We start from the raw sequence: 25,000 nt of genomic DNA, 5'->3' as shown, positions 1-25,000 counted from the left end.
TGTGTTGTAACTGATGACGTCACACTGTGTAGGGTCTCCATGTGTTGTAACTGATGACGTCACACTGTGTAGGGTCTCCATGTGTTGTAACTGATGACGTCACACTGTGTGTTGTCTCCATGTTTTGTAGCTGATGAGCAAAGAGTGTCCAGTTATTGGAGGAAATGAATTGTACGCTGACATCGATAGACAGGTGAGACGTTCCAGACAATGTTCGTATCTTAATACAGCTGCTAGAGAAAGTATGTGAACCCTTTGGAAAAGTGCTCATCAAATTTGATCTCATCTTCACAGTCTGCTTAAACTAATAACACACAAGGTATTGTATTTTTCTTGTTTATATTGAATATGTCATTTAAACATTCACAGTGTAGGTTGGGAAAAGTATGTGAACCCCCCCCCCCCTAGGCTTAATGACTTCTCCAAAAGATAACCTGGAGTCCAATCAAAGAGACGAGATTGGAGATGTTGGTTAGAGCTGCCTTGCCCTATAAAAAACTCACACAATTTTGAGTTTGCTATTCACAAGAAGTATTGCCTGATGTGAACCATGCCTCGAACAAAATAGATCTCAGAAGACCTAAGATTAAGAATTGTTGACTTGAATACAGCTGGAAAGGTTTACAAAAGTATCTCTAAAAGCCTTGATGTACTTCAGTCCACGGAAAGACAAATTGTCTAAATGGAGAAAGTTCATCACTGCTGCTACTCTCCCTAGGAGTGGCCGTCCTGCAAAGATGACTGCAAGAGCACAGCGCAGAACGCTCAATGAGGTTAAGAAGAATCCTAGAGTGTCAGCTAAAGACTTACAGAAATCTCTGGAACATGCTAACATCTCTGTTGACGAGTCTACAATACGTAAAACACTAAACAAGAATGGTGTTAATGGGAGGACACCACGGAAGAAGCCACTGCTGTCCAAAAAAACCATTGCTGCACGTCTGAAGTTTGCAAAAGAGCACCTTGATGTTCCACAGCGCTACTGGCAAAATATTATGTGGACAGATGAAACTACAGTTGAGTATTTTGGAAGGAACACAGAAATCTATGTGTGGAGAAAAAAAGAACATCAAAACCAACTGTAAAGTATGGTGGAGGGAGCATCATGGTTTGGGGCTGCTTTGCTGCCTCAGGGCCAGGACAGCTCGCTATCATCGACAGAAAAATGAATTCCCAAGTTTATCAAGACATTTTGCAGGAGAATGTAAGACTATCTGTCCGCCAATTGAAGCTCAACAGAAGTTGGGTGATGCAACAGGACAGCGACCCAAAACACAGAAGTAAATCAACAACAGAATGGCTTCAACAGAAGTAAATACTTCTGGAGTCGCCCAGTCAGAGTCCTGACCTCAACCCGATTTGAGATGCTGTGGCATGACCTCGAGCGGTTCACACCAGACATCCCAAGAATATTGCTGAACTGAAACAGTTTTGTAAAGAGGAATGGTCCAAAATTCCTCCTGACCGTTGTGCAGGTCTGATCCTCAACTACAGAAAACATTTGGTTGAGTTTATTGCTGCCAAACGAGGGTCAACCAGTTATTAAATCCAAGGGTTCACATACTTTTCCCACCCTGAACTGTGATTGTTTACATTGTGTGTTCAATAAAGACATGAAAATGTATAACTGTTTGTGTGTTATTAGTTTAAACAGGTTGTCTTTGTCTTTTGTTGTGAACTAAAAGAAGATCAGATAAAATGTTATGACCAATTTATGCAGAAATCCAGGTATTTCCAAAGGGTTCACATACGTTTCCTTGCCACTGTACAATAAACATGATTTTAGTGTATCAGCATTTATTTTGTAGTTAATTCTGACGTATTAGTTCTCTTTCCAGCTGAAGAAGACGGTGGAGGATCTGAATGACGCTCTAGTCACCAAGGAGGAGATCGCACAGAGATGTCACGAGCTGGACATGCAGGTTGGCCTCGAGTTTTGGTTTAATTGCTTTATGTGAACAGGTGCTCGGACTCTGACTGGTTAGTGACGGCTACAGGTCTGGGGTCATAGTTCACCATGGGTTTGAGCGTTTGTTTTAGGACGGATGCCCGACTGAACATTCTACTCAATATTTTGTCATTGAGCACTAATTTAAGATTTCTTCAAAAGTGCATTAATGTCTTTTGGAATACAATGACATTTCCAAAGGAGGCAAATAGTTAGCAGGAAAACCTTTTTGTCATAATTTTAATGTCGCCAGATTGACTTTAGATGCAGTATAACGCTAGCTAGCTAAGATTGAGGGGAGAATGAATGCACTAACTGTAAGTCGCTATGTATAAGATTGACTTTAGATGCAGTATAACGCTAGCTAGCTAGCTAAGATTGAGGGGAGAATGAATGCACTAACTGTAAGTCGCTATGTATAAGATTGACTTTAGATGCAGTATAACGCTAGCTAGCTAGCTAAGATTGAGGGGAGAATGAATGCACTAACTGTAAGTCGCTATGTATAAGAGCGTCTGCTAAATGACTGAAATATAAAACATTTGTGAAGTGAGTTTGTTCCTGCCATCACGCTGTTGAGAAGGCCACGTAAAAGCACATTGCCCAGTTTACACTAAACTGTAAGGGTTTGTAGGTTGTTTTGTGTTATTGCTTTTTGAAATGTGTTCATGAAAAGAAGTTTTCCTGTGTTTTATGTTTTAAGAAAAGTGTATATATATATATATGGTGGTGTTGTAAAGACTGAACTAAATGGTAGATGGTTTGTTTACAGTATGATATGAGCCTCTCATGTTTAAAGTTGACTGTATTGACGTGTTTCCCCCCCCCCCCTCCACCAGGTGGCAGCGCTACAGGAGGAGAGGGGTAGTCTCCTGGCTGAGAACCAGATCCTCATGGAGCGTCTCAACCAGTCTGACTCCATAGAAGACCTGAACAGCCCTGTAGGACGCAGACACCTGCAGCTACAGACACAGCTAGAACAGCTCCAGGAGGAGACCTTCAGGTAACACCCTTGGGGTGGGGGGGTGGGGAGGGATGACCGGCAAAGAGGTAGTGGCCTAGCTGGTTCTCAGCCCCACCTTAAGAGCACAATGAACGACAATGAACATGTTGTGGATATGTGCTGGTGTAGGGATGTTATATGATGTACTGTTTTAAAAAAAATCTTATTTCACTGTTTTATCTGTTGTTTTATATGTAATGTGGATGATTTGGTGAGTTTGGACCCCAGGAAGAGTAGCCGCTGCCTTGGCAGGAACTAATGGGGATCCATAATAAACCCCAGGAAGAGTAGCTGCTGCCTTGGCAGGAATTAATGGGGATCCATAATAAACCCCAGAAAGAGTAGCTGCTGCCTTGGTAGGAACTAATGGGGATCCATAAAAAACCACAGGAAGAGTAGTTGCTGCCTTGGTAGGAACTAATGGGGATCCATAAAAAACCACAGGAAGAGTAGTTGCTGCCTTGGCAGGAACTAATGGGGATCCATAATAAACCCCAGGAAGAGTAGCTGCTGCCTTGGCAGGAACTAATGGGGATCCATAATAAACCCCAGGAAGAGTAGCTGCTGCCTTGGCAGGAATTAATGGGGATCCATAATAAACTCCAGGAAGAGTAGCTGCTGCCTTGACAGGAACTAATGGGGATCCATAATAAACCCCAGGAAGAGTAGCTGCTGCCTTGGCAGGAATTAATGGGGATCCATAATAAACCCCAGAAAGAGTAGCTGCTGCCTTGGTAGGAACTAATGGGGATCCATAATAAACCCCAGGAAGAGTAGCTGCTGCCTTGGCTAATGGGGATCCATAATAAACCCCAGGAAGAGTAGCTGCTGCCTTGGTAGGAACTACTGGGGATCCATAATAAACCCCAGGAAGAGTAGCTGCTGCCTTGGCTAATGGGGATCCATAATAAACCCCAGGAAGAGTAGCCACTGCGTTGGTTAATGGGGATCCATAATAAACCCCAGGAAGAGTAACTGCTGCCTTGGCTAATGGGGGTCCATAATAAACCCCAGGAAGAGTAGCTGCTGCCTTGGCAACAGCTAATGGGGATCCATAATAAACCCCAGGAAGAGTAGCTGCTGCCTTGGCAGGAACTAATGGGGATCCATAATAAACCCCAGGAAGAGTAGCTGCTGCCTTGGCAGGAACTAATGGGGATCCATAATAAACCCCAGGAAGAGTAGCCGCTGCCTTGGCAGGAACTAATGGGGATCCATAATAAACCCCAGGAAGAGTAGCTGCTGCCTTGGCAGGAACTAATGGGGATCCATAATAAATACAAATGAGCTTCTCATTCAGTTCCTAGGTCACTTCTCTGCAGTTCAGATTGATTACAAGGCAGTTTCAGTCTGTCACGCTCATCGCATGGCTCTTTCGGCTTATTACAGTTCTACAGAATCCCTGTGTGTGTAAGTATACAGTACCAGTCTAAAGTTTGGACACAGCTACTCATTCCAGGGTTTTTCTTTATTTTGACTATTTCCTACATTGTAGAATAATAGTGACGACAATTAACCTATGAAATAACACATATGGAATCATGTTGTAACCAAAAAAGTATTAAACAAATCAGAAGTTAGTGTGGGTTTTCAGTGACAAACCACTTTTTCAGCCTCCTGAGGTTGAAGAGGTGCTGTTGCGCCTTCTTCACCATACTGTCTGTGTGCGTGGACCATTTCAGTTTGTCCGTGATGTGTACACAGAGGATCTTAAAACTTTCCACCTTCTCCACTGCTGTCCCGTCGATGTGGATAGGGGGGTGCTCCCTCTGCTGTTTCCTGAAGTCCACGATCATCTCTTTCGTTTTGCTGACATTGAGTGAGAGGTTATTTTCCTGACACCACACTCCGAGTGCGCTCACATTATCCTTGTAGGCTGTCTCGTCGTTGTTGGTAATCAAGCCTACCAATGTTGTCATCTGCAAACTTGATGATTGAGTTGAAGATGTGCTTGGCCACACAGTCGTGGGTGAACAGGGAGTACAGGAGGGGGCTGAGAATGCACCCTTGTGGGGCCCCTGTGTTGAGGATCAACGGAGTGGAGATGTTGTTTCCTACCTTAATAACCACCTGGGGATGAAGGTAGTCCAGGACCCAGTAAGTCCAGGACCCAGTTTCACAGGGCGGGGTCGAGACCCAGGGCCTGAAGCTTAATGATGAGCTTGGAGGGTACTATGGTGTTGAAGGCTGAGCTGTAGTCAATGAACAGCATTCTGACGTTGGTATTCCTCTTGTCCAGATGGGATAAGGCAGTGTGCAGTGTGATAGCGATTGCGTCGTCAGTGGACTATTGGGTGGTAAACAAATTGAAGTGGGTCTAGGGTGTCAGGTAGGGTGGAGGTGATATGATCCTTGACTAGTCTCTCAAAGCACTTCATGATGACTTAAGTGAGTGCAATGGGGCGATAGTCATTTAGTTCAGTTACATTCTTTGCATTCTTGGGAACAGCAACAATGGTGGCCATCTTGAATCATGTGGGGACAACAGACTGGGATAAGGAGAGATTGAATATTTCCGTAAACACACCAGCCAGCTGGTCTGCACATGCTCTAGGGATGGGGATGCCGTCTGGGCCAGCAGCCTTGCGAGGGTTAACCTGTTTGGGCTGCAAGGGGCAGTATTGAGTAGCCAGATAAAATGTGCCCATTTCAAACGGCCTCGTACTCAATTCTTGCTCGTACAATATGCATATTATTATTACTATTGGATAGAAAACACTCTCTAGGTTCTAAAACCGTTTGAATTATTTCTCTGAGTGAAACAGAACTCATTCTGCAGCACATTTCCTGACCCGGAAGTGGAAAGTCTGAAATCGATGCTCTGCTTTTCTTCCTGCCTATACATGGGCATGAAATGTAAGAGTCTACGTTCACTTCATAGACCTTCCCCTGGGTGTCAAGAGGCTGTGAGAGAAGAAATTTCGTGTTTATCTTGGTCTGACGTTGAATACAGGCTCTTTGTATGACGTGTCCCTCATTTCCGGTACTCTGAGGAGCGCGCGCTGGACAGTGGGATTGCCTTCTGTTTAGCTGCCGTTATGGACGACCAATATCTCCGGCTTTGATTTTATTTGATACATGTGACCATATCATCGTAAAGTATGTTTTTTCAATATAGTTTAATCAGATTATTGAAATTTTTTTGGGAGTTTTGCCGTGTTCCGTTCTCTTCCGTTTGTTGACATGGAGAGATCCGTGCCACCCGGCTAGCGCGCGTGCTAAATGAAGAGGGAAAGTGTCCGTTCTGAATCCAAACAACGACTGTTCTGGACAAAGGACACCTTGTCCAACATTCTGATGAAAGATCAGCAAAAGTAAGACCCAATTTATGATGTTATTTCATATATCTGTCGTAGTCGCCGGCGCCCAAGTGTTTCTGGCTATTGTGCTAAGCTAATATAACGCTATATTGTGTTTTCGCTGTAAAACACTTGATAAATCGGAAATATTGTCTGGAATCACAAGATGCCTTTCTTTCAATTGCTGTACACTATGTATTTTTCAGAAATGTTTTATGATGAGTATTTAGTTATTTGGCGTTGGTGTCTGTAATTTTTCTGTCTGCTTTCGGTGCAATTTCTGACTGTAGCTGCAATGTAAACTATGATTTATACCTGAAATATGCACATTTTTCTAACAAAACATATGCTATACAATAAATATGTTATCAGACTGTCATCTGATGAAGTTGTTTCTTGGTTAGTGGCTATTTATATCTTTATTTGGTCGAATTTGTGATAGCTACTGATGGAGTAAAAAACTGTTGGAGTAAAGAAAGTGGTGTCTTTTGCTAACGTGGTTAGCTAATAGATTTACATATCTTGTCTTCCCTGTAAAACATTTTAAAAATCGGACATGTTGGATGGATTCACAAGAATTATACCTTTCATATGCTGTATTGGACTTGTTAATGTGTGAAAGTTAAATATTTAAAAAAATATATATTTTGAATTTCGCGCCCTCCACTTGAGCTGGCTGTTGTCATAAGTGTACCGACGTCGGGCTGCAGCCATAAGAAGTTAACACGTTTAAATGTTTTACTCACGTCAGCCACGGAGAAGGAGAGTCCACAGTCTTTGGTAGCGGGCCGTGTCGGTGGCACTGTATTGTCCTCAAAGCGAGCAAAGAAGTTGTTTAGTTTGTCTGGGAGCAAGACATCGTGGTCCGCGACGGGGCTGGTTTTATTTTTGTAGTCCGTGATTGTCTGTAGACCCTGCCACATACCTCTCGTGTCTGAGCCGTTGAATTGCGACTCCACTTTGTCTCTATACTGACGCTTTGCCTGTTTATCTTACTGAGGGAATAACTACACTGTTTGTATTCGGCCATATTCCCAGTCGCATTGCTATGATTAAATGCGGTGGTACAGGCTTTCAGTTTTGCTCGAATGCTGCCATCAATCCACGGTTTCTGGTTAGGGAAGGTTAGGGAAGGTTAGGGAAGGTTAGGGAAGGTTTTCATTGTCACATACGACATCTGCTATACACTTCCTCATAAACTCGCTCACCAAGTCCGTGTATACGTCAATGGTGTTGTCTGAGGCTGCCCGGGAACATATCACAGTCCGCGTGATCGACGCAATCTTGAAGCGTGGAATCCGATTGGTCAGACCAGCGTTGGATAGACATAAGCACGGGCGCTTCCTGTTTTTAGATTCTGCCTGTAGGAGGGGAGCAACAAGATGGAGTCATGGTCATATTTATAGTTTATAATTCATAGTTCTTCCCGGTTGTATGTAATGAGACTTAAGGTTTTCTGGGCTAACAATGTAAGAAATTATACATTAAAAAAACAAAGTACTGCACAGTTTCCTAAGGACTAGATGTGAAGCTGCCATCTCTATCGGCGCCATCTCGCTCACAATCAAAATATATTTTATATTTGAGATTCTTCAAAGGAGCCACCCTTTGTCTTGATGACAACTTTGCACACTCTTGGCATTCTCTCAACCAGCTTCTTGAGGTATTCACCTGGAATGCATTTCCATTCATTGGTGTGCCTTGTTTTAAAGTTAATATGTGGAATTCCTTTCCTTAATGCGTTTCAGCCAATCAGTTGTGTTGTGACAAGGTAGGGGTGGTATACCGAAGATAGCCCTATTTGGTAAAATATCAAGTCCATATTATGGCAAGAGCAGCTCAAATAAGCAAAGAGAAATGACAGGCCATCATTACATTAAGAAATGAAGGTCAGTCAATGCGGAAAATTTCAAGAACTTTCAAAGTTTCTTCAAGCGCAGTCGCAAAAACCATCAAGCACTATGATGAAACTGGCTCTCATGAGGACCGCCACAGGAAAGGAAGACCCAGAGTTACCTCTGCTGCAGAGGATAAGTTCATTAGAGTTTAACTGCACCTCAGTTTGCAGCGCAAATAAATGCTTCACAGAGTTCAAGTAACAGACACATCTGTTGAGCTGGGACTACCATACCCTCCACCCTGCCCCCAACCCACCTGTGGTGATCTCAGCCCCCTTCGCTGCCCCTGTTCCACTGGAGGTAAAAACATATCACTCATGGCTCCTCACTCTGCCTGGCAGCCAGGGGTCTAGGTCACCCTCACCCACAGGACCTCACTCTGCCTGGCAGCCAGGGGTCTAGGTCACCCTCACCCACAGGACCTCACTCTGCCTGGCGGCCAGGGGTCTAGGTCACCCTCACCCACAGGACCTCACTCTGCCTGGCGGCCAGGGGTCTAGGTCACCCTCACCCACAGGACCTCACTCTGCCTGGCGGCCAGGGGTCTAGGTCACCCTCACCCACAGGACCTCACTCTGCCAGGGGTCTAGGTCACCCTCACCCACAGGACCTCACTCTGCCTGGCGGCCAGGGGTCTGTGTCACCCTCACCCACAGGACCTCACTCTGCCTGGCAGCCAGGGGTCTGTGTCACCCTCACCCACAGGACCTCACTCTGCCTGGCAGCCAGGGGTCTGTGTCACCCTCACCCACAGGACCTCACTCTGCCTGGCAGCCAGGGGTCTAGGTCACCCTCACCCACAGGACCTCACTCTGCCTGGCAGCCAGGGGTCTAGGTCACCCTCACCCACAGGACCTCACTCTGCCTGGCGGCCAGGGGTCTAGGTCACCCTCACCCACAGGACCTCACTCTGCCTGGCAGCCAGGGGTCTAGGTCACCCTCACCCACAGGACCTCACTCTGCCTGGCAGCCAGGGGTCTAGGTCACCCTCACCCACAGGCCCTCACTCTGCCTGGCGGCCAGGGGTCTAGGTCACCCTCACCCACAGGACCTCACTCTGCCTGGCGGCCAGGGGTCTAGGTCACCCTCACCCACAGGACCTCACTCTGCCAGGGGTCTAGGTCACCCTCACCCACAGGACCTCACTCTGCCTGGCGGCCAGGGGTCTGTGTCACCCTCACCCACAGGACCTCACTCTGCCTGGCAGCCAGGGGTCTGTGTCACCCTCACCCACAGGACCTCACTCTGCCTGGCGGCCAGGGGTCTAGGTCACCCTCACCCACAGGACCTCACTCTGCCTGGCGGCCAGGGGTCTAGGTCACCCTCACCCACAGGACCTCACTCTGCCTGGGGTCTAGGTCACCCTCACCCACAGGACCTCACTCTGCCTGGCGGCCAGGGGTCTGTGTCACCCTCACCCACAGGACCTCACTCTGCCTGGCAGCCAGGGGTCTGTGTCACCCTCACCCACAGGACCTCACTCTGCCTGGCAGCCAGGGGTCTGTGTCACCCTCACCCACAGGACCTCACTCTGCCTGGCAGCCAGGGGTCTAGGTCACCCTCACCCACAGGACCTCACTCTGCCTGGCAGCCAGGGGTCTAGGTCACCCTCACCCACAGGACCTCACTCTGCCTGGCGGCCAGGGGTCTAGGTCACCCTCACCCACAGGACCTCACTCTGCCTGGCAGCCAGGGGTCTGTGTCACCCTCACCCACAGGACCTCACTCTGCCTGGCAGCCAGGGGTCTAGGTCACCCTCACCCACAGGCCCTCACTCTGCCTGGCGGCCAGGGGTCTAGGTCACCCTCACCCACAGGACCTCACTCTGCCTGGCAGCCAGGGGTCTAGGTCACCCTCACCCACAGGCCCTCACTCTGCCTGGCGGCCAGGGGTCTAGGTCACCCTCACCCACAGGACCTCACTCTGCCTGGCAGCCAGGGGTCTAGGTCACCCTCACCCACAGGCCCTCACTCTGCCTGGCGGCCAGGGGTCTAGGTCACCCTCACCCACAGGACCTCACTCTGCCTGGCGGCCAGGGGTCTAGGTCACCCTCACCCACAGGACCTCACTCTGCCTGGCGGCCAGGGGTCTGTGTCACCCTCACCCACAGGACCTCACTCTGCCTGGCGGCCAGGGGTCTGTGTCACCCTCACCCACAGGACCTCACTCTGCCTGGCGGCCAGGGGTCTGTGTCACCCTCACCCACAGGACCTCACTCTGCCTGGCGGCCAGGGGTCTGTGTCACCCTCACCCACAGGACCTCACTCTGCCTGGCGGCCAGGGGTCTAGGTCACCCTCACCCACAGGCCCTCACTCTGCCTGGCGGCCAGGGGTCTGTGTCACCCTCACCCACAGGCCCTCACTCTGCCTGGCGGCCAGGGGTCTAGGTCACCCTCACCCACAGGACCTCACTCTGCCTGGCGGCCAGGGGTCTAGGTCACCCTCACCCACAGGACCTCACTCTGCCTGGCGGCCAGGGTTCTAGGTCACCCTCACCCACAGGACCTCACTCTGCCTGGCGGCCAGGGGTCTGTGTCACCCTCACCCACAGGCCCTCACTCTGCCTGGCGGCCAGGGGTCTAGGTCACCCTCACCCACAGGACCTCACTCTGCCTGGCGGCCAGGGGTCTGTGTCACCCTCACCCACAGGCCCTCACTCTGCCTGGCGGCCAGGGGTCTAGGTCACCCTCACCCACAGAACCTCACTCTGCCTGGCGGCCAGGGGTCTAGGTCACCCTCACCCACAGGACCTCACTCTGCCTGGCGGCCAGGGGTCTGTGTCACCCTCACCCACAGGCCCTCACTCTGCCTGGCAGCCAGGGGTCTAGGTCACCCTCACCCACAGGACCTCACTCTGCCTGGCGGCCAGGGGTCTGTGTCACCCTCACCCACAGGCCCTCACTCTGCCTGGCGGCCAGGGGTCTAGGTCACCCTCACCCACAGGACCTCACTCTGCCTGGCGGCCAGGGGTCTAGGTCACCCTCACCCACAGGACCCCACTCTGCCTGGCGGCCAGGGGTCTAGGTCACCCTCACCCACAGGACCTCACTCTGCCTGGCAGCCAGGGGTCTAGGTCACCCTCACCCACAGGACCTCACTCTGCCTGGCGGCCAGGGGTCTAGGTCACCCTCACCCACAGGCCCTCACTCTGCCTGGCCGGCCAGGGGTCTGTGTCACCCTCACCCACAGGACCTCACTCTGCCAGGGGTCTGGGTCACCCACACCCACAGGACCTCACTCTGCCTGGCGGCCAGGGGTCTAGGTCACCCTCACCCACAGGACCTCACTCTGCCTGGGGTCTGGGTCACCCTCACCCAGCTGATTCAAATGATCAAAGTTTGATGATGATGAGTTGGGTTATTTGAATTAGCTGTGTTGTGAAAAGGGCATAGACCAAAATGTGCACTCATATGGGTCCCCAGGACCGGGTTTGGGTTTGGGTTTAGGCGCTCATCCATAGTAGACCACTCTCCTTCTGGGGCGGTAGACCGCTCTCCTTCTGGGGCGGTAGACCACTCTCCTTCTGGGGCGGTAGACCGCTCTCCTTCTGGGGCGGTAGACCGCTCTCCGTCTGGGGCGGCAGACCGCTCCCCGTCTGGGGCGGCAGACCGCTCCCCGTCTGGGGCGGCAGACCGCTCTCCGTCTGGGGCGGCAGACCGCTCCCCGTCTGGGGCGGCAGACCGCTCCCCGTCTGGGGCGGCAGACCGCTCCCCGTCTGGGGCGGTAGACCGCTCTCCGTCTGGGGCGGTAGACCGCTCTCCCTTCTGGGGCGGTAGACCGCTCTCCCTTCTGGGGCGGTAGACCGCTCTCCCTTCTGGGGCGGTAGACCGCTCTCCCTTCTGGGGCGGTAGACCGCTCCCCTTCTGGGGCGGTAGACCGCTCTCCGTCTGGGGCGGTAGACCGCTCCCCTTCTGGGGCGGTAGACCGCTCTCCCTTCTGGGGCGGCAGACCGCTCTCCCTTCTGGGGCGGCAGACCGCTCTCCCTTCTGGGGCGGCAGACCGCTCTCCCTTCTGGGGCGGCAGACCGCTCTCCCTTCTGGGGCGGTAGACCGCTCTCCCTTCTGGGGCGGGAGACCGCTCTCCCTTCTGGGGCGGGAGACCGCTCTCCCTTCTGGGGCATTTTCTGAGGCTCTTGGTACCCCCCCCTCCCCACCCCGGAGTCGCACCAACTGAGCACAACATCCTCAAACGACTGATATAATTTCACTTTGCATGGAAACCTCATCACCTCCAATCTCATGTTGAAGCTTTTGAGGCACTGTGAGTGACCTGTGAGTTTGTGTATCCATATGTGTCGTCATCGTGTGTGTGGTGTCAGTTTGGACTGAGGTGTACGTTTCTCTCTCTGGGGTGTCTGCAGGCTGGAGGCAGCGAAGGATGACTATCGTATCCGCTGTGAGGAGTTGGATAAGGAGTTAACGGAGCTGAGAGGACAGAATGAAGAGCTCACCTCCCTGGCTGACGAGGCCCAGTCACTGAAGGACGAGATGGACGTACTCAGGTAGGAACTACACCCTAACCCTACACCCTAACCCCTACACCCTAACCCCTAACCCTGGCTGACGAGGCCCAGTCACTGAAGGACGAGATGGACGTACTCGGGTAGGAACTACACCCTAACCCCTACACCCTAACCCCTACCCCGATGAAGCCCAGTCACTGAAGGACGAGATGGGCGTACTCAGGTAGGAACTACACCCTAACCCCTACACCCTACACCCTAACCCCTACCCCGATGAAGCCCAGTCACTGAAGGACGAGATGGACGTACTCAGGTAGGAACTACACCCTAACCCTACACCCTAACCCCTACACCCTAACCCCTAACCCTGGCTGATGAAGCCCAGCCACTGAAGAACGAGATGGACGTACTCAGGTAGGAACTACACCCTAACCCTACACCCTAACCCCTACACCCTAACCCCTAACCCTGGCTGATGAAGCCCAGTCACTGAAGGACGAGATGGACGTACTCAGGTAGGAACTACACCCTAACCCTACACCCTAACCCCTACACCCTAACCCCTAACCCTGGCTGATGAAGCCCAGTCACTGAAGAACGAGATGGACGTACTCATCACAGGCAGACTCACACACATCTCTCTTTCATGGTCGGGGTCAATTCAAATTGGAATTTCAGTTTAATTTCTGAGTTGACTCGACCATGGTAGCATGTAGTGGTCCACTAGTTGGCAGCCCACTGGCAGCGCTACAACATTTTGTATAGACACTACCCTAAGCTTGTGTATGTGTCCCACAGACACTCGTCAGACAAGGTGTCCAAGCTGGAGGTCATGGTGGAGTCGTATAAGAAGAAGCTGGAGGACCTGGGAGATCTGAGGAGACAGGTGAAGCTGTTGGAAGAGAAGAACACCATGTACATGCAGAACACTGTCAGTCTGGAGGAAGAAGTACGCAAGGCCAACACCACGAGAGGACAGCTGGAGTCCTACAAGAGACAGGTGTGGATCGAGACTGAACACCGCTACACACCACGACAAAACAGAGAGACAGTTTAACACACTGTCCTTGTTGTCCCCAGGTGGTAGAGCTGCAGAACAGGCTGTTTAACAGACTGTCCTTGTTGTCCCCAGGTGGTAGAGCTGCAGAACAGGCTGTTTAACAGACTGTCCTCGTTGTCCCCAGGTGGTAGAGCTGCAGAACAGGCTGTTTAACAGACTGTCCTTGTTGTCCCCAGGTGGTAGAGCTGCAGAACAGGCTGTTTAACAGACTGTCCTCGTTGTCCCCAGGTGGTAGAGCTGCAGAACAGGCTGTTTAACAGACTGTCCTCGTTGTCCCCAGGTGGTAGAGCTGCAGAACAGGCTGTTTAACAGACTGTCCTTGTTGTCCCCAGGTGGTAGAGCTGCAGAACAGGCTGTTTAACAGACTGTCCTCGTTGTCCCCAGGTGGTAGAGCTGCAGAACAAGCTGTTTAACAGACTGTCCTCGTTGTCCCCAGGTGGTAGAGCTGCAGAACAGGCTGTTTAACAGACTGTCCTCGTTGTCCCCAGGTGGTAGAGCTGCAGAACAAGCTGTTTAACAGACTGTCCTTGTTGTCCCCAGGTGGTAGAGCTGCAGAACAGGCTGTTTAACAGACTGTCCTCGTTGTCCCCAGGTGGTAGAGCTGCAGAACAGGCTGTTTAACAGACTGTCCTTGTTGTCCCCAGGTGGTAGAGCTGCAGAACAGGCTGTTTAACAGACTGTCCTTGTTGTCCCCAGGTGGTAGAGCTGCAGAACAGGCTGTTTAACAGACTGTCCTTGTTGTCCCCAGGTGGTAGAGCTGCAGAACAGGCTGTTTAACAGACTGTCCTCGTTGTCCCCAGGTGGTAGAGCTGCAGAACAGGCTGTTTAACAGACTGTCCTTGTTGTCCCCAGGTGGTAGAGCTGCAGAACAGGCTGTTTAACAGACTGTCCTCGTTGTCCCCAGGTGGTAGAGCTGCAGAACAGGCTGTTTAACAGACTGTCCTCGTTGTCCCCAGGTGGTAGAGCTGCAGAACAGGCTGTTTAACAGACTGTCCTCGTTGTCCCCAGGTGGTAGAGCTGCAGAACAGGCTGTTTAACAGACTGTCCTTGTTGTCCCCAGGTGGTAGAGCTGCAGAACAGGCTGTTTAACAGACTGTCCTTGTTGTCCCCAGGTGGTAGAGCTGCAGAACAAGCTGTTTAACAGACTGTCCTCGTTGTCCCCAGGTGGTAGAGCTGCAGAACAGGCTGTTTAACAGACTGTCCTTGTTGTCCCCAGGTGGTAGAGCTGCAGAACAAGCTGTTTAACAGACTGTCCTTGTTGTCCCCAGGTGGTAGAGCTGCAGAACAGGCTGTTTAACAGACTGTCCTCGTTGTCCCCAGGTGGTAGAGCTGCAGAACAGGCTGTTTAACAGACTGTCCTTGTTGTCCCCAGGTGGTAGAGCTGCAGAACAGGCTGTTTAACAGACTGTCCTTGTTGTCCCCAGGTGGTAGAGCTGCAGAACAAGCTGTTTAACAGACTGTCCTCGTTGTCCCCAGGTGGTAGAGCTGCAGAACAAGCTGTTTAACAGACTGTCCTCGTTGTCCCCAGGTGGTAGAGCTGCAGAACAGGCTGTTTAACAGACTGTCCTTGTTGTCCCCAGGTGGTAGAGCTGCAGAACAGGCTGTTTAACAGACTGTCCTTGTTGTCCCCAGGTGGTAGAGCTGCAGAACAGGCTGTTTAACAGACTGTCCTTGTTGTCCCCAGGTGGTAGAGCTGCAGAACAGGCTGTTTAACAGACTGTCCTTGTTGTCCCCAGGTGGTAGAGCTGCAGAACAGGCTGTTTAACAGACTGTCCTTGTTGTCCCCAGGTGGTAGAGCTGCGGAACAGGCTGTTTAACAGACTGTCCTTGTTGTCCCCAGGTGGTAGAGCTGCAGAACAAGCTGTTTAACAGACTGTCCTCGTTGTCCCCAGGTGGTAGAGCTGCAGAACAGGCTGTTTAACAGACTGTCCTTGTTGTCCCCAGGTGGTAGAGCTGCAGAACAAGCTGTTTAACAGACTGTCCTTGTTGTCCCCAGGTGGTAGAGCTGCAGAACAGGCTGTTTAACAGACTGTCCTCGTTGTCCCCAGGTGGTAGAGCTGCAGAACAGGCTGTTTAACAGACTGTCCTTGTTGTCCCCAGGTGGTAGAGCTGCAGAACAGGCTGTTTAACAGACTGTCCTTGTTGTCCCCAGGTGGTAGAGCTGCAGAACAAGCTGTTTAACAGACTGTCCTCGTTGTCCCCAGGTGGTAGAGCTGCAGAACAGGCTGTTTAACAGACTGTCCTTGTTGTCCCCAGGTGGTAGAGCTGCAGAACAGGCTGTCTGAGGAGTCTAAAAAGACAGACAAGATGGAGTTTGAATACAAGAGACTCAAGGAGAAGGTGGACTCTCTCCAGAAAGAAAAGGAGGTAGGCGCTAAAATGGTTCATTTCACTTTACAGTACTGTACTACAGTACTACTATAGTTTACAGTACTACTATAGTTTACAGTACTGTACTACAGTACTACTATAGTTTACAGTACTGTACTACAGTACTACTATAGTTTACAGTACTACTATAGTTTACAGTACTACTATAGTTTACAGTACTGTACTACAGTACTACTATAGTTTACAGTACTACTATAGTTTACAGTACTGTACTACAGTACTACTATAGTTTACAGTACTACTATAGTTTACAGTACTGTACTACTATAGTTTACAGTACTGTACCTCAGTACTACTATAGTTTACAGAACTACAGGACAACATTGACTTTACAGTACTGTACTACAGTACTACTATAGTTTACAGTACTGTACCTCAGCACCACTATAGTTTACAGTACTGTACTACAGTACTACTATAGTTTACAGTACTGTACCACAGCACTACTATAGTGTACAGTACTGTACTTCAGTACTACTATAGTGTACATTACTGTACCTCAGCACTATTATAGTTTACAGAACTACAGGTCAACATTGACTTTACAGTACTGTACTTCAGTACTACTATAGTGTACAGAACTACAGGTCAACATTGACTTTACAGTACTGTACTTCAGTACTACTATAGTTTACAGTACTGTACTTCATTACTACTATAGTTTACAGAACTATAGGAAAGTCAACCAGTCATCAGTAATAATGACAAGTGGAACGGGAAGCGGCCGTGGTCTGTACTAAGTGTGTTGCTCTAATGCCCAGAGATAAGTGTGTTGCTCAGAGATAAGGGTGTTGCTCAGAGATAAGGGTGTTGCTCAGAGATAAGGGTGTTGTTCAGAGATAAGGGTGTTGCTCAGAGATAAGGGTGTTGCTCAGAGATAAGGGTGTTGCTCAGAGATAAGGGTGTTGCTCAGAGATAAGGGTGTTGTTCAGAGATAAGGGTGTTGCTCAGAGATAAGGGTGTTGCTCTAATGCTGCAGAGTTAGACCTCAACATTAGTACCTGCAACTCTGTAACATCTTGAGATGATGATATTTGGCACTGTTCTGTTACGTAACATGGAGCTTCATTCTCTCTCCCCCCTCCCTCTCTCCCTCTCTCCCTCTCTCCATCCCTCCCTCCCTCTCTCCATCCCTCCCTCCCCTCTCTCTCGCTCTCTCCCTCCCTCCCACCGTCCTCTCTCCCTCCCTCTCTCCCTCTCTCCCTCCCTCCCACCGTCCTCTCTCCCCTCTCTCCCTCCCTCCCTCTCTCCCTCCCTCCAGCGTATGAGGTCAGAGAGAGACTCTTTGAAGGAGACCATTGAGGAGCTGCGTTGTGTTAAGGCTCAGAAGGAACAACTCTCTACAGGTGAAAAACACATTCCCATCGTTGATCTGTGTATCTCCCATCGTTGATCTGTGTATCTCCCATCGTTGATCTGTGTATCTCCCATCGTTGATCTGTGTGTCTCCCATCGTTGATCTGTGTGTCTCCCATCGTTGATCTGTGGGTCTCCCGTCGTTGATCTGTGTATCTCCCGTCGTTGATCTGTGTGTCTCCCGTCGTTGATCTGTGTGTCTCCCGTCGTTGATCTGTGGGTCTCCCGTCGTTGATCTGTGGATCTCCCGTCGTTGATCTGTGGATCTCCCGTCGTTGATCTGTGGATCTCCCGTCGTTGATCTGTGGATCTCCCGTCGTTGATCTGTGGATCTCCCGTCGTTGATCTGTGGATCTCCCGTCGTTGATCTGTGGATCTCCCGTCGTTGATCTGTGGATCTCCCGTCGTTGATCTGTGGATCTCCCATCGTTGATCTGTGTGTCTCTGATTGACCAGAGAAAGTAAAGAGCTGGAAGATATGTTATTGAAGGATGAAAGGTTCCTCAGTTGACTTGTTGCTACTTGCAGCAGTGCAGTCTTTGGTCTAGTTTGTTTATTTTCATGTCCTTACAGTGCCTCTAGTCTGTTTTAGTAGAGAGTTGTGTTGTGTCTAACAATGTATTTTTGTTTCTCCAGGCATGGTTCCACTCGACAGTAACAAGGGCTCTGATTCGCTGGCTGCAGAGATCGTCACCCCAGAGATCCGGTATGATTTGTTGAACGCCCAGCCCCCCCCCCCCCCCCCCCCCCCCCAGACTGATTCACGCATATTACATTCACCCATAATGCAGCTCACACAATGTTTAGTTTCATCCAACAGGCCCTGTATTGTTTAACTTCCCCCAGTCCTCACACTGACATCTGTTAGCATACTTTATCAACGTTTCAAAGATTACTGCTCTGTTTCCGTTAGATCCCCATATGTGTATATAAAACCCTTATCAAGGCTCATTGACTTTGTGTGATCACATCAAAGACGTTCTTTATACTAAACCAATTAGACCTCTCTTCTTCTCTGGCCGTTTGCCCTCTAGTCGATTTTGACATATTCCGCTCGGCAACAGCCGGATACCTTCAAGGCTTTTTCTGTTTTGTTCCGTATGCTCTGTAGAAGGCTGATGAGTGGCTGGGCTGGGTAATGTACTGCTCTGTAGAAGGCTGATGAGTGGCTGGGCTGGGTAATGTACTGCTTTGTAGAAGGCTGATGACTGGTCTGGCTGGGTAATGTACTGCTTTGTAGAAGGCTGATGACTGGTCTGGCTGGGTAATGTACTGCTTTGTAGAAGGCTGATGACTGGCCTGGCTGGGTAATGTACTGCTTTGTAGAAGGCTGATGACTGGTCTGGCTGGGTAATGTACTGCTCTGTAGAAGGCTGATGAGTGGCTGGGCTGGGTAATGTACTGCTTTGTAGAAGGCTGATGACTGGCCTGGCTGGGTAATGTACTGCTCTGTAGAAGGCTGATGGGTGGCCTGGCTGGGTAATGTACTGCTCTGTAGAAGGCTGATGACTGGTCTGGCTGGGTAATGTACTGCTCTGTTAGAAGGCTGATGAATGGCCTGGCTGGGTAATGTACTGCTCTGTAGAAGGCTGATGGGTGGCCTGGCTGGGTAATGTACTGCTCTGTAGAAGGCTGATGGGTGGCCTGGCTGGGTAATGTACTGCTCTGTAGAAGGCTGATGAGTGGCCTGGCTGGGTAATGTACTGCTCTGTAGAAGGCTGATGACTGGCCTGGCTGGGTAATGTACTGCTTTGTTAGAAGGCTGATGAGTGGCCTGGCTGGGTAATGTACTGCTCTGTAGAAGGCTGATGACTGGTCTGGCTGGGTAATGTACTGCTCTGTAGAAGGCTGATGACTGGCCTGGCTGGGTAATGTACTGCTTTGTTAGAAGGCTGATGACTGGCCTGGCTGGGTAATGTACTGCTCTGTAGAAGGCTGATGACTGGCCTGGCTGGGTAATGTACTGCTTTGTAGAAGGCTGATGAGTGGTCTGGCTGGGTAATGTACTGCTCTGTAGAAGGCTGATGAGTGGTCTGGCTGGGTAATGTACTGCTCTGTAGAAGGCTGATGACTGGCCTGGCTGGGTAATGTACTGCTTTGTAGAAGGCTGATGAGTGGTCTGGCTGGGTAATGTACTGTTCTGTAGAAGGCTGATGACTGGCCTGGCTGGGTAATGTACTGCTCTGTAGAAGGCTGATGAGCGTTAGCGTAGCATAGCTCAGTCTAGTGGCTGGAAACACAGCTAGCGTTAGTGTAGCATAGCTCAGTCTAGTGGCTGGAAACACAGCTAGCGTTAGTGTATCATAGCTCAGTCTAGTGGCTGGAAACACAGCTAGCGTTAGTGTAGCGTAGCTCAGTCTAGTGGCTGGAAACACAGCTAGCGTTAGTGTATCATAGCTCAGTCTAGTGGCTGGAAACACAGCTAGCATTAGTGTAGCATAGCTCAGTCTAGTGGCTGGAAACACAGCTAGCGTTAGTGTAGCGTAGCTCAGTCTAGTGGCTGGAAACACAGCTAGCATTAGTGTAGCATAGCTCAGTCTAGTGGCTGGAAACACAGCTAGCGTTAGTGTAGTGTAGATCGGTCTAGTGGCTGGAAACACAGCTAGCGTTAGTGTAGCATAGCTCAGTCTAGTAGCTGGAAACACAGCTAGCGTTAATGTAGCATAGCTCAGTCTAGTGCCTGGAAACACAGCTAGCGTTAGTGTAGCGTAGCTCAGTCTAGTGGTTGGAAACACAGCTAGCGTTAGTGTAGCGTAGATCGGTCTAGTGGTTGGAAACACAGCTAGCGTTAGTGTAGCATAGCTCAGTCTAGTGGCTGGAAACACAGCTAGCGTTAGTGTAGCATAGCTCAGTCTAGTGGCTGGAAACACAGCTAGCGTTAGTGTAGCATAGCTCAGTCTAGTGGCTGGAAACACAGCTAGCGTTAGTGTAGCATAGCTCAGTCTAGTGGCTGGAAACACAGCTAGCGTTAATGTAGCGTAGCTCAGTCTAGTGGTTGAAAACACAGCTAGCGTTAGTGTAGCATAGCTCAGTCTAGTGGTTGGAAACACAGCTAGCGTTAGTGTAGCATAGCTCAGTCTAGTGGCTGGAAACACAGCTAGCGTTAGTGTAGCATAGCTCAGTCTAGTGGCTGGAAACACAGCTAGCGTTAATGTAGCATAGCTCAGTCTAGTGGTTGAAAACACAGCTAGCGTTAGTGTAGCATAGCTCAGTCTAGTGGCTGGAAACACAGCTAGCGTTAGTGTAGCATGGATCAGTCTAGTGGTTGGAAACACAGCTAGCGTTAGTGTAGCATAGCTCAGTCTAGTGGCTGGAAACACAGCTAGCGTTAGTGTAGCATAGCTCAGTCTAGTGGCTGGAAACACAGCTAGCGTTAATGTAGCTCAGTCTAGTGGCTGGAAACACAGCTAGCGTTAGTGTAGCATAGCTCAGTCTAGTGGCTGTAAACACAGCTAGCGTTAATGTAGCTCAGTCTAGTGGCTGGAAACACAGCTAGCGTTAGTGTAGCATGGATCAGTCTAGTGGCTGGAAACACAGCTAGCGTTAGTATAGCATGGATCAGTCTAGTGGCTGGAAACACAGCTAGCGTTAGTGTAGCATGGATCAGTCTAGTGGCTGGAAACACAGCTAGCGTTAGTGTAGCGTAGCTCAGTCTAGTGGTTGAAAACACAGCTAGCGTTAGTGTAGCATAGCTCAGTCTAGTGGTTGGAAACACAGCTAGCGTTAGTGTAGCATAGCTCAGTCTAGTGGCTGGAAACACAGCTAGCGTTAGTGTAGCATAGCTCAGTCTAGTGGCTGGAAACACAGCTAGCGTTAATGTAGCATAGCTCAGTCTAGTGGTTGAAAACACAGCTAGCGTTAGTGTAGCATAGCTCAGTCTAGTGGCTGGAAACACAGCTAGCGTTAGTGTAGCATGGATCAGTCTAGTGGTTGGAAACACAGCTAGCGTTAGTGTAGCATAGCTCAGTCTAGTGGCTGGAAACACAGCTAGCGTTAGTGTAGCATAGCTCAGTCTAGTGGCTGGAAACACAGCTAGCGTTAATGTAGCTCAGTCTAGTGGCTGGAAACACAGCTAGCGTTAGTGTAGCATAGCTCAGTCTAGTGGCTGTAAACACAGCTAGCGTTAATGTAGCTCAGTCTAGTGGCTGGAAACACAGCTAGCGTTAGTGTAGCATGGATCAGTCTAGTGGCTGGAAACACAGCTAGCGTTAGTATAGCATGGATCAGTCTAGTGGCTGGAAACACAGCTAGCGTTAGTGTAGCATGGATCAGTCTAGTGGCTGGAAACACAGCTAGCGTTAGTGTAGCGTAGCTCAGTCTAGTGGTTGGAAACACAGCTAGCGTTAGTGTAGCGTAGCTCAGTCTAGTGGCTGGAAACACAGCTAGGGTTAGTGTAGCGTAGCTCAGTCTAGTGGTTGGAAACACAGCTAGCGCTAATGTAGCATAGCTCAGTCTAGTGGTTGGAAACACAGCTAACGTTAATGTAGCATAGCTCAGTCTAGTGCCTGGAAACACAGCTAGCGTTAGTGTATCGTAGCTCAGTCTAGTGGTTGGAAACACAGCTAACGTTAGTGTAGCATAGCTCAGTCTAGTGGTTGGAAACACAGCTAGCGCTAATGTAGCATAGCTCAGTCTAGTGGCTGGAAACCAGGGACCAACCAGGACCAACCCTGCTTAACTTCAGAGACAAGTCAGCAGTGGGATGCAGGGTGGTATGCTGCTGGCTATGAAGGTTTTAACAATGAACTTCGGTTGCTTTTTTGGGAAACCAGGCCTTGGGCTGTCTGGTCCTAGTGGACAAAGCCTGACCGAGACTAAAGAATTAGTCAATCTCTGTGTTCTGTTCCAGAGAGCGTCTGATTTTTTTATTTTTTATTTTTATTAGGATCTCCATTAGCCGACGCCATGGAGACGGCTAGTCTTACTGGGGTTGGACACATAACGAACAAAAACATTACAGACAAAATACTTTACAATTTACATAGAATTAAACAACATGTAGATGTTGAAGCTGTATAATAGCCAATGTTAATGTGTTAGACAGTAACATGTTAATGTCTGTCTCTGTATGTTACCGTGTTAGACAGTAACGTGTCTGTCTCTGTGTGTTACCGTGTTAGACAGTAACGTGTCTGTCTCTGTGTGTTACCGTGTTAGACAGTAACGTGTCTGTCTCTGTGTGTTACCGTGTTAGACAGTAACGTGTCTGTCTCTGTGTGTTACCGTGTTAGACAGTAACATGTTAATGTCTGTCTCTGTGTGTTACCGTGTTAGACAGTAACGTGTCTGTCTCTGTGTGTTACCGTGTTAGACAGTAACGTGTCTGTCTCTGTGTGTTACCGTGTTAGACAGTAACGTGTCTGTCTCTGTGTGTTACCGTGTTAGACAGTAACGTGTCTGTCTCTGTGTTACCGTGTTAGACAGTAACGTGTCTGTCTCTGTGTGTTACCGTGTTAGACAGTAACGTGTCTGTCTCTGTGTGTTACCGTGTTAGACAGTAACGTGTCTGTCTCTGTGTGTTACCGTGTTAGACAGTAACGTGTCTGTCTCTGTGTGTTACCGTGTTAGACAGTAACGTGTCTGTCTCTGTGTGTTACCGTGTTAGACAGTAACGTGTCTGTCTCTGTGTGTTACCGTGTTAGACAGTAACATGTTAATGTCTGTCTCTGTGTGTTACCGTGTTAGACAGTAACGTGTCTGTCTCTGTGTGTTACCGTGTTAGACAGTAACGTGTCTGTCTCTGTGTGTTACCGTGTTAGACAGTAACGTGTCTGTCTCTGTGTGTTACCGTGTTAGACAGTAACGTGTCTGTCTCTGTGTGTTACCGTGTTAGACAGTAACGTGTCTGTCTCTGTGTGTTACCGTGTTAGACAGAAACGTGTCTGTCTCTGTGTGTTACCGTGTTAGACAGTAACGTGTCTGTCTCTGTGTGTTACCGTGTTAGACAGTAACATGTTAATGTCTGTCTCTGTGTGTTACCGTGTTAGACAGTAACGTGTCTGTCTCTGTGTGTTACCGTGTTAGACAGTAACGTGTCTGTCTCTGTGTGTTACCGTGTTAGACAGTAACGTGTCTGTCTCTGTATGTTACCGTGTTAGACAGTAACGTGTCTGTCTCTGTCTGTTACCGTGTTAGACAGAAACGTGTCTGTCTCTGTGTGTTACCGTGTTAGACAGTAACGTGTCTGTCTCTGTGTGTTACCGTGTTAGACAGTAACGTGTCTGTCTCTGTGTGTTACCGTGTTAGACAGTAACGTGTCTGTCTCTGTGTGTTACCGTGTTAGACAGTAACGTGTCTGTCTCTGTGTGTTACCGTGTTAGACAGTAACGTGTCTGTCTCTGTCTGTTACCGTGTTAGACAGTAACGTGTCTGTCTCTGTGTGTTACCGTGTTAGACAGTAACGTGTCTGTCTCTGTGTGTTACCGTGTTAGACAGTAACGTGTCTGTCTCTGTGTGTTACCGTGTTAGACAGTAACGTGTCTGTCTCTGTGTGTTACCGTGTTAGACAGTAACATGTTAATGTCTGTCTCTGTGTGTTACCGTGTTAGACAGTAACGTGTCTGTCTCTGTGTGTTACCGTGTTAGACAGTAACGTGTCTGTCTCTGTGTGTTACCGTGTTAGACAGTAACATGTTAATGTCTGTCTCTGTGTGTTACCGTGTTAGACAGTAACGTGTCTGTCTCTGTGTGTTACCGTGTTAGACAGTAACGTGTCTGTCTCTGTGTGTTACCGTGTAGACAGTAACGTGTCTGTCTCTGTGTGTTTACCGTGTTAGACAGTAACGTGTCTGTCTCTGTGTGTTACCGTGTTAGACAGTAACATGTAAGTCTGTCTCTGTGTGTTACCGTGTTAGACAGTACGTGTCTGTCTCTGTCTGTTACCGTGTTAGACAGTAACGTGTCTGTCTCTGGTCGTTACCGTGTTAGACAGTAACGTGTCTGTCTCTGTGTGTTACCGTGTTAGACAGTAACGTGTCTGTCTCTGTATGTTACCGTGTTAGACAGTAACGTGTCTGTCTCTGTATGTTTACCGTGTTTAGACAGTAACGTGTCTGTCTCTGTGTGTTACCGTGTTAGACAGTAACGGTCTGTCTCTGTGTGTTACCGTGTTAGACAGTAACGTGTCTGTCTCTGTGTGTTACCGTGTTAGACGAGTAACGTGTCTGTCTCTGTAGTGTTACCGTGTTAGACAGTAACGTGTTGTAATGTCTGTTACGTGTAGACGAAACGTGTCTGTCTTATGTGTTACCGTGTTAGACAGTAACGTGTCTGTCTCTGTGTGTTACCGGGTTTAGACAGTAACGTGTCTGTCTCTGTAGTGTTACCGTGTTAGACAGTAACGTGTCTGTCCTCTGTGGGTTACCGTGTTAGACAGTAACGTGTCTGTCTCTGTGTGTTACCGTGTTAGACAGTAACGTGTCGTCTCTGTGTGTTACCGTGTTAGACAGTAACGTGTCTGTCTCTGTGTGTTACCGTGTTAGAGAGTAACGTGTCTGTCTCTGTATGTTACCGTGTTAGACAGTAACGTGTCTGTCTCTGTCTGTTACCGTGTTAGACAGAAACGTGTCTGTCTCTATGTGTTC

At 49.3% G+C, this 25,000-nt stretch overlaps 1 protein-coding gene across 1 annotated transcript in view; it reads left to right on the top strand.

Moving 5' to 3' along the window:
* Positions 1 to 25,000, top strand: part of hook3 (hook microtubule-tethering protein 3) — a 54,174-nt gene that overhangs the window by 26,439 nt on the left and 2,735 nt on the right. Inside the window, exons 6-13 of the mRNA XM_038983175.1 lie at positions 131 to 193; positions 1,839 to 1,922; positions 2,788 to 2,951; positions 12,509 to 12,649; positions 13,409 to 13,610; positions 15,927 to 16,037; positions 17,323 to 17,407; positions 18,054 to 18,123. Of these exons, the coding sequence (XP_038839103.1) occupies positions 131 to 193; positions 1,839 to 1,922; positions 2,788 to 2,951; positions 12,509 to 12,649; positions 13,409 to 13,610; positions 15,927 to 16,037; positions 17,323 to 17,407; positions 18,054 to 18,123 (920 nt within the window). The remainder of the gene's footprint in view (positions 1 to 130; positions 194 to 1,838; positions 1,923 to 2,787; positions 2,952 to 12,508; positions 12,650 to 13,408; positions 13,611 to 15,926; positions 16,038 to 17,322; positions 17,408 to 18,053; positions 18,124 to 25,000) is intronic.

The sequence above is a fragment of the Salvelinus namaycush genome, unplaced genomic scaffold (assembly GCF_016432855.1).
Source record: "Salvelinus namaycush isolate Seneca unplaced genomic scaffold, SaNama_1.0 Scaffold15, whole genome shotgun sequence".
Lineage (NCBI taxonomy): Eukaryota > Metazoa > Chordata > Actinopteri > Salmoniformes > Salmonidae > Salvelinus > Salvelinus namaycush.
Note: the sequence above shows the minus strand (reverse complement) of the source record. Positions and strands in the feature narration are given on the sequence as shown.